The sequence below is a fragment of the Nomascus leucogenys genome, chromosome 2 (assembly GCF_006542625.1).
Source record: "Nomascus leucogenys isolate Asia chromosome 2, Asia_NLE_v1, whole genome shotgun sequence".
Lineage (NCBI taxonomy): Eukaryota > Metazoa > Chordata > Mammalia > Primates > Hylobatidae > Nomascus > Nomascus leucogenys.
In genome coordinates this window covers 7238227-7247393 of record NC_044382.1, presented here as the reverse complement: position 1 = coordinate 7247393, position 9167 = coordinate 7238227, and the positions used below count along the sequence as shown (strand labels likewise).

General features: G+C 57.5%; 1 protein-coding gene across 1 annotated transcript in view; it reads left to right on the top strand.

The window, feature by feature from the left end:
• The first annotated feature begins 325 nt into the window (after window positions 1-325).
• FGF18 (fibroblast growth factor 18) overlaps window positions 326-9167 on the top strand; it is a 38048-nt gene continuing 29206 nt past the window's right edge. Inside the window, exons 1-2 of the mRNA XM_030822370.1 lie at window positions 326-913; window positions 1085-1121. Of these exons, the coding sequence (XP_030678230.1) occupies window positions 882-913; window positions 1085-1121 (69 nt within the window). The 5' untranslated portion in view covers window positions 326-881. The remainder of the gene's footprint in view (window positions 914-1084; window positions 1122-9167) is intronic.

The window sequence follows — 9167 nt, the reverse complement described above, 5'->3', positions numbered from 1 at the left end:
TCACCAGCTTCAGTCTCGCGGGTCCTGCCCCTTCGGAGCTGCCGGTCCCGTCGCCGAGAGTCTGAGCGCCTCCCCTCCAACCCCGAGCCGCCAGGAGAAGGAGGAGGAGGCAGCGAGAGGCCGCGGCAGGCAGGCGAGCAGGCAGGGCCGCCTTTGATGTGGGCTGGGCGCACCCAGGCGAGCTGAACGCCCGTCCGGCCGCGCCCCGAGGGGGGAGCCCCCAGGCCCCGCATCCTCATTGTGCCGGCTCGGGCCCGGGCCCGCCCCCGGCCCCCCGCCCCCTTGCCGCCCGCGCGTAGAAAACGCCCCGGCCGCCGCCAGTGGTGGGAGGCGGCGATGCGCACGGCCGGAGAGACGCGGAGGAGGAGACATGAGCCGGCGGGCGCCCAGACGGAGCGGCCGTGACGCTTTCGCGCTGCAGCCGCGCGCCCCGACCCCGGAGCGCTGACCCCTGGCCCCACGCAGCTCCGCGCCCGGGCCGGAGAGCGCAACTCGGCTTCCAGACCTGCCGCGCATGCTGTCCCCGGACTAAGCCGGGCAGCCAGCCTCCCACGGACGCCCGGACGGCCGGCCGGCCAGCAGTGAGCAAGCTTCCCCGCACCGGCCAGGCGCCTCCTGCACAGCGGCTGCCGCCCCGCAGCCCCTGCGCCAGCCCGGAGGGCGCAGCGCTCGGGAGGAGCCGCGCGGGGCGCTGATGCCGCAGGGCGCGCCGCGGAGCGCCCCGGAGCAGCAGAGTCTGCAGCAGCAGCAGCCGGCGAGGAGGGAGCAGCAGCAGCAGCGGCGGCGGCGGCGGCGGCGGCGGCGGAGGCGCCCGGTCCCGGCCGCGCGGAGCGGACATGTGCAGGCTGGGCTAGGAGCCGCCGCCTCCCTCCCGCCCAGCGATGTATTCAGCGCCCTCCGCCTGCACTTGCCTGTAAGCGTCCGCGCGCGGGGCTGCCCACCTTGCCTGGCTGTCTGTCCGTGTGCCTGTGCCCTGTACCTCTGTCTGCCCGCCCGTCGGTTCGCCTGACTCTTCGACTGCGTGTCTGTCCGTGCGCCCCCTTCCTCAGGTCCCACTGACCGCTTCTCCATCTGTTTCCCGCAGGTGTTTACACTTCCTGCTGCTGTGCTTCCAGGTACAGGTACGTGGGCTCCTGACTTTGACCTCCTCCCGCCCCTGCCTCGCGGTACACGCCGACCCCCCTTCCCCGGCCGCGCCCCCTCCCTGTGCCCCACCCCTCCTGGGCGCCGAGCCCAGTGCACCTGTTCCCAGGGCGCGGAAGGGCGGCTCCGCGTGCGCCCTGCGCCGGCGGGGAACCGGCCAAGGGCAAGGGACTCTGCCGCGGGGTCCGAGGCGGCGCTGGCTGTCGCAGCCCCTGTCGGCCTCGGCTGGGAGGAGATCCCGCAGAGACGGCGGGCTCAGCCACAGCAATACACCCAGCTCTAAGACCCCTGCCCGCAGCCAGCGAGGGGTAGGACCTAGGGGTTCTCTGCCAACCTTCCCTTAACATCGCCGCTTCCAAACAAAAAGACTTTCAGCCGAGTGGATTTCGAGTCCAGGGAGAAAGCTTCAGTTGTAAATTACTCTGTGGTTTTGAAGGCGCTTGCAGCATTGAGACACACACACAGACACACACACATGCTCGGGACGAGGGGAAGCTCGAGGGCGCCTAGGCCGAGTGGCCGTTGCCCGCGAGGCCGCTCCCGGACGGGTCGCGCTGCGCACTCCCTCGCCTAAGGTGGTGCAGCCCTCGTTGGTTCCCCGCCTGCTCCCCGTTCGCTCGCTCTCCGTGAATCAGAAGAGGGCTTGGCGCTCAGCCTGGAAAGCACTTGCTAAAATCTGATCTGTTACTTCAGCAGCTTTCAGACTCGGGAAGGTCTTGGCACGCAGACAGTTGGAACGCTCTGGCTTCCAAAGCTGTAGAAATGAAGGAAAAAGGGTTGGGGGGAGGGAGAGAGAAGAGCGAAAAAGGGAGCCGACTTCAGCCCCGATTAGAACCAGACCAGGGCTGCCTCTGCATGGTGGGGGTGGGGGGTCGGCGGGCAAAGGGAATAGGAAGCGTCAGCTCCCCAAGCCCCCACCCACCTAGTGCTGCAAGGGGCCAGGCCAGGAGGAACTGGACACAGGCCAAAAGAGGGTTGTCTGACCCTTCCCCCTCGGTGGAAGGCAGGTGGCTTTCCGGGATTAGAGAAGATTCTTAGACCTTAGCCTTCTGGATTCTGGAGATCCCCAGAGCGAGCCTTAAGCACAGGAAATTGGTGGTTCTCCCGGTTTTCTGGCTCAAGGAGTGTTGTGTGCCTTGAGCACTGCTGCGACTCAACAGACTCTTGCAGTGTTTGGCGGTGGTGGGCCTGCTATCTTCCTTCCACGCCCAGGAGAGTGTTATTACCCTCCTGATAGGCACTGAGCTGGGGGCATCCAGTGGGGCTTGGGGATGGAAGGGTGGACGGACCTGATGGGTTCTTTCCTCCTGTTGGCCAGGCTGGGGTCCCCAGTGACTCCTTGAATCAATATAACTGGAGTCAGTAACTTAAGACTGGCTGTTTGCCAAAGCAGATGTGACCCTGTGTGGTGATGGGGGTGGGGGTGGGGAACGGCTGGTGTCAAAGAGGGAGGCCAGTGCCAGGCATGGCCTGCGTAGTCTGCAGCTGAGTCCCCAAGCAGAGGGCAGGCCCCGGGGTCACTCCAGGGGGTCTGCTTGTCTGACCTGGGCAAGAGCTCTTTTCCAGGGTGCCGTGCCTGGGGGCAGGAGGGATGAAATGGGCATGGAGTAGCAGGGAGGCCTGCGGATGTGTGGCTCAAGCCTCTGGATGCCTGCTGCTGTTGGTTCTTCTTGAAGTGGGGCCCAGGAGGGGCTGCTGAGTGGTCTTTGTGTTCTCCGGGGGAGCTGGAGGGAGGGAGTGTGGACTCTGCATCCCACCTCCACCTCCTGGCCAGAGCTAGAGCCAGCATCTTGGGAAAGAGCTGGGTGGTCTGCCCTGGTTAGGTCAAGAGGCAGCCTTCAAGCAGGTGAGGGATCCTCCTCTCCCCACCACCTCCACCTTCCCCCTTCCTTCACCCCTTTGTCCCCACCGGCCTTTCTGCATCCAAAGTGCCATAGGACTGATGCTTTTAACCCATGGTCCATGTACCCTTGGAGTGTCAAAGGATGGGATTGTGGGAGGGGGAGGCCCCTGAAACATTGCACAAAAATGGTGCTCAAATGTGCTGTGTCTGGAAGAGGGTTGCCTGCTCCCGACAGAGTTTCAAAACATCTATGACCCCTAAAGATAAAGAAATATTATCCTGGGAGTTATGGGCAAGGTTGTCAGGCTTGTGTCCCCATTCACACTACAGGAACAAAGGTGGGGTTGCCTTAATGGTTGAAATGAGGGGTAGGAGCCACATGATGTTAACTGCCAGGAATCTGAGGCGTGCTCCCTGCTGAGGTTTGGGTAGGCTGCACTTAGCGGGTAGCAGTTCAAGCTCCTTTAGGGTGAGCCTGGGCCAGGGAGGCCTCTCTGCATGGTGGGAAGGGCTCAGTGGCCTAGGCCTGCACCCCTGCTCCAGCTCCATCTTTCCCTCTCTGCATCATTTGTGAAATGGTTGGTCATGGAGTTGAACTGGTATATGATGGGGCGTGGGGTCATTTTGCCAGGTCTCATCCACCCAGGAAGGCACATTGTGGCTGCTGGGAAATGGATGCGCCTACGCCCTTCCCTCCCCCCTCAGTGTTTTCCAGGACTGGTCCAGTCTTAGCAGTGGAGTTTCTGGGCCCCTCCTTTCTTCCTGTCCATGGCTACCAGGCTCAGAATGGGTCCCTGCCCCCAGCTACGTTTCCATGAGCACATTCAATGCCAGACACCGTCCTGCCCACCCCCAAAGTGGTGAGCCCCGCCCTCACCCGCTGGCCACCCTGGGAAGTGGGAAGCTGGGAATTTAATAAAATCCCTTCATCCCTTCTCCACACGACTCGGGACACCGTAGATAGCTCAAATTGGAAGAATTTAAAAAATTTCCGTGGGGAGCAAGCGGCGTGACCAGTAAATTGCTTTTCTGCACTTGGCTGAGCTCTGACAATGACACCGGGCTGGGCCTTTCACGCAGCTCGGCCGGCACCTGCCTGACATTGTTCCTGCCGCCAGGCTCGGCTAGGTCCTGGCCTTCCCCAGACAGACCAGGCATGAGGTGGGCCAGCCTGGGCGGGGTGGGGGGGCATCCCCTGGCCTCTTGTCCCTCCTGCCAGCCCCTTAGCCCCTTGTCCCTCCTGCAGCGCCACTTCCTCTCTCACCACAAGAAGTGTTCAAGTTTGAAAGTTTCCTTCCACGCCCCCTCTCGGCCTGACCACCCCCACACCCAGCCTCCTCAGTGAGGTTTAAACCCTTTCTTTAAGCTGGCTAGGATAGGGAAGCTGGAGACAGTGTCCTTTGGCACAAAAAGAGGATGGGATGCTGTGTTAGTGGATGGCACTTTTTTTTTTTTTTTGTGCTCTGTCACCCAGGCTGGAGTGCAGTGGCGTGATCTTGGCTTACTGCAACCTCTGTCTCCTGGGTTCAAGTCACTCTCCTCAGCCTCCCAAGTAGCTGGGATTACAGGTACACACCACCATGCTGGGCTAATTTTTGTATTTTTAGTAGAGACAGGGTTTCACCGTGTTGGACGGGCTGGTCTCGAACTCCTGACCTCAGGTGATCTGCCTGCCTTGGCCTCCCAAAGTGCTGGGATTATAGGCGTGAGCCACTCACCTGGCCTTTTAATTTCCTACAGCAACATCATCCGTCCATCCACAGTCAGGTATTCATTCAGCACATTCTTGCTGGGAGCCTGCTTCTTGCTGCCTTGGGAATAAGGTCTGGTAAGTCCCTGGCCTCCAAGAGCTCCTGGTTTAAAGGGAGAAAGTGCCAGATGAACAGAGGCTTGTCTATTCTGCCTCCTCCTCTCCCAGCACTGTGAAGTGGAGTGAGGCAGGCACATACATCTTCCTCCTGTTTAGCAGGGGAAGAAACAGTCCCAGGAGCAGTGATTTGCGTGAAGGAAAAAGATGGTGCTTGTAGAAATTCTAAAGTGTCCCTTACATTGGGAAGCTGGTTCACTTCTTTCAACCATTCTACAGGGAGGCCAAGAGAGGGTAATAATTCTGTTTCACAGATGGAGAAACCGAGGCACAGAATGAGGAAGGGATTTGTTCAGGGTCATAGCTAAGACCCAAGACGCTGGATTCAAGATCTTGTATTCTTTGTACCATAGCAGATGGAGAAACCGAGGCACAGAATGAGGAAGGGATTTGTTCAGGGTCATAGCTAAGACCCAAGACGCTGGATTCAAGATCTTGTATTCTTTCTACCATAGCAGATGGACCTTCTTCTCAAAGAATCCTGAAATTATTCAGAAAGAATATTGCTGGGCCCATGGAGTCCTTAGGGATATGCTAGGGATCTGCAGTGAGATTCTCTTTGGATTCTGGTGTAGGGGGGATGTTGAGAGCCCAGGTAGGCGTCTCTGGGCTTGAGGGTGTCTGACTTGGAGTCTGCAGGTCCTGATCCTCCTGGAATGTGTTGATCTGAGAGGGTCCCAGAGTTAGAGGGGGGTACTTGGGGGCTGGGGCCTGGAGGATTCAGCACTCCTCTTCCAGCCTTTCCCCAGCAGAGGAGGAGGGGAATGGGGAGGGGTTGGGGAGGGGGCGGGGCTCCCCACCAGCATTCCTGAAGCTCAGGAGTGTCACCCGCTCTGAGATAAGGAGGTGGATTTTTAGAATTTCTTGTGGTTGGCACGGCCAGTGTCAGCAGGCTTGGGGCAGCCCATCAGTCACAGATGCAGCCTCCACCCTGCCCTAGGTAGCTCCAAGGACACACTGGACCCCCAAAGGGAGACTAGAGGGGTACTGGGAAGAGACTAACATTTTCTGCAGGGCCTTTTGGTTCTGACCTAGTCCTCTAGCAGGAGACTTGTGGGTGTGGAAAATTGGGGTGCAGTCTCACATCAAGCCATTAAAAACAACAACAATATTCATAGTGGCCACCAGGTATAGTGCACTCACTACATGCCAAGTGCTTTTTTTGTTACTGTTGTTGAGATGGAGTCTCGCTCTGTTGCCCAGGCTGGAGTGCAACGGTGCGATCTTGGCTAACTGCAACCTCTGCCTCCCAGGTTCAAGCAGTCCTCCTGCCTCAGCCTGCATGCCACCACGTCTGGGTAATTTTTGTGTTTTTAGTAGAGATGGAGTTTCACCGTGTTGGCCAGGCTGGTCTTGAACTCCTGACCTCAGGTGATCCACCCGCCTCGGCCTCCCAAAGTGCTGGGATTGCAGGCATGAGCCGCTGCACCCAGCTGCCATGTGCTTTTTTCTTTTTTTGAGACGGAGTCTCGCCCTGTTGCCCAGGCTGCAGTGCAGTGGCGCGATCTCAGCTCACTGTAAGCTCTGCCTCCCGGGTTCACACCATTCTCCTGCCTCAGCCTCCCGAGTAGCTGGGACTACAGGCGCGAGCCACCACGCCTGGGTAATTTTTTGTATTTTTAGTAGAGACGGGGTTTCACTGTGTTAGCTAGGATGGTCTCGGTCTCCCGACCTCGTGATCTGCTTGCCTTGGCCTCCCAAAGTGCTGGGATTACTGGCGTGAGCCACCGTGCCTGGCCAGCCATATGCTTTTGCACATTATCCAGGTCAAGCCTAACAACCAGCCTGGAACTAGGGAATTCTACAGAGGAAGAAAAAGAGAGGCACCGGTGCATAAAGTAACCTGCTTTTGGTCACATAGCAAGAGAGAGGCAGAGCTGGATTCAGCTCTGGGTCTGTCCAGCTCTAGGACTCAAGCTTACTTGTATGAGGGCTCTGGAGTGTGGCTCTGCCTTCTCTTTGCTGTGTGACCTTGGGCAAGTTACTTAACTTCCCTGAGTCTCAGCTTCTGCGTGTGTACAATGGGAAAAAACAACCAAGGAAATCGTCCCTACTGCCTCAGGTAGTAGTTGTGGAGGGACAGTGCATGACCCAAACTCTTGTTTGTAGTCCAGACCCTGCTCCTATGCCTCTTACTCTAGGAGGGTTCCCTTGCCCCCTGCCCACCCCCATCAGCTATAGTGAGTCCTTCCCCAGGGCTGCTGCCTTGTCACTTGGGAGGGGAGGTGTTGATTTCTCCTTTCTGTGGGTAAGGGCTGCTCTGAGGAACCTCTGTATGCTCCTAGATTTTGCTGTGTTGGCTCTTCTCTAACTCATAAGACCCCATGGCAGTGCATGGAGGGGAGGGCTGCCCTTAGAAGGGGCTTGGGCCTGCTGTCAGCACTGTGGGCCTCAGCGTGGGGATTTGTTCTGAAACCGCAGCAGGTCAGTAGGCCCCGTGGGCTTTGGTCTGGCTTGCTAGCAGTGTGTTTGCTCTGACATCTCAGTGGCAAAAGGCCTCAGGCCATTCAAAACGCTGTTGTGCCAAGGATGGGGCCAAAGGCAAGCCCCCTGTGGGCCATAGAGTGGAATCCCTGAACACCTGGGTTCCAATCCTGGCTCTGTCCTGGGCTCACTGACCTCTCTCTCTAAGCTTTGATTTACCCACCTGGGTATCAGTGAGGTGAGGTCAGTGGCTTCTGTGATGCTTGAATGCATAGGCTTTGGTGTAGGGGAAACCTAGGTTGAATTCTGGCTGTGCTTCTTGGCAGCTGCTCAGCAAATATTCCTTAACCTTCAATTTTCTGCATCTCAGTTTCCCCATCTGTAAAATGGGATCATGAGAAATACCTACTTCTGGCCGAGCGCGGTGGCTCATGCCTATAATCCCAGCACTTTGGGAGGCCGAGACAGGCAGATCACTTGAGGTCAGGAGTTCGAGACCAACCTGGCCAACATGGTGAAACCCCGTCCCTACTAAAAATACGAAAAATTAGCCGGGCGTAGTGGGCGCCTGTGATCCCAGCTACTCAGGAGGCTGAGACAGGAGAATCGCTTGAACCTGGGAGACGGAGGTTGTGGTGAGCCGAGATCACGCCACTGCACTTCATCCTGGGCAAGAGCGAAACTCCATCTGAAAAAAAAAAAAAAAAGAGAGAAATACCTACTTCTTAAGGGTTATTGTGAGAACTAAGTGGGATATTGCACACAGAGTAGCTAGCACAATGGCAAAACATTCAATGAATAATTTAGTAAAAGTAATTGTTCAATCAATTATGTTGTCTGTGTTAGGTACATAACATGCTGTGGGGTGCTAGAGAAAGCTAGAAAGGACGTGTTCCTTGGATCAGTGACATCAGGCCTCCTCCAGTCTGAGTTGGGAGCACAGGCTTTGGACTTAGGTCTGGATCTAATTGCCACTCTACCATTCAAGACTGTGTGGCCTTGGGCGAGGCCCTTAACCTCTCTTAGTCTCCACTTCCTCCCCATGGGCAAAATAAGGATACTAATCCCACTCCCCTGGCCTGTTGGTAGGAGTAATTGATGACCAGATATGTAGTAGGCACTCAAATATAGTGTTGCTCGTCATCAACAATCCGCAAACATTTATGGGACACTTGCTGCATACCTGGCCCTGGACTGGTTTTGAGAGGGAATGAAGAAGGTATCCAAGACTTTTCCTTGCAAGTGTTCCCCATGAAGAGATGGCACGTACTTCGAGCAGCTCTGTTTCCCCCGAGCCCCATCCCACCTTCTGCCTTGGAATCGCATAGTGCTTGGCCACTGTCTTTGATCCAGGGCACTCTGCGGGGCTCACAGGGATGGGTGGGTTCTGGGCCCAGCATGCTTCAGTTGGCCGTGTGATTGAGTGATTGACTGGCCTCTCTGTGGCTTATCATTCCTGTAGGCATCAGGACAGAACCTCCCTCCCGGGGTTGCTGGAAGGGTGAGTTCCCCCTGCCCGGGGGAGGCACTTGGCATAGCGCCTGGCTCATGATAAGTGTTAAGTAAATGTGAGCTGCGTATCTGCATTCAACTCTGGGGTGTCTCAAGGCCGGCTTGTCCACCAGCCCACGGGTTCCTGGAAGTCAAAGAGAGGTCTGACCCCTGCTGCAGGCACCACAGCAGCTGGCACAGACCGGGCATGCTGGAGGAATGTTGGGTCAGTGAGTGGAGGTTTGAGGGAGAGGTTCTCTGGGGGCTGGGATCCAGACTGAATCCCCCCACCCACTCGTCTGTGCCAGGGGCTGGGGCACAGAGAGGGCCAGCACCTATCCCAGCCCTTGGAGACTTGAGAGAAACTGGGAGTATGTGCTGGGGAGCAAGAGCTCAAGG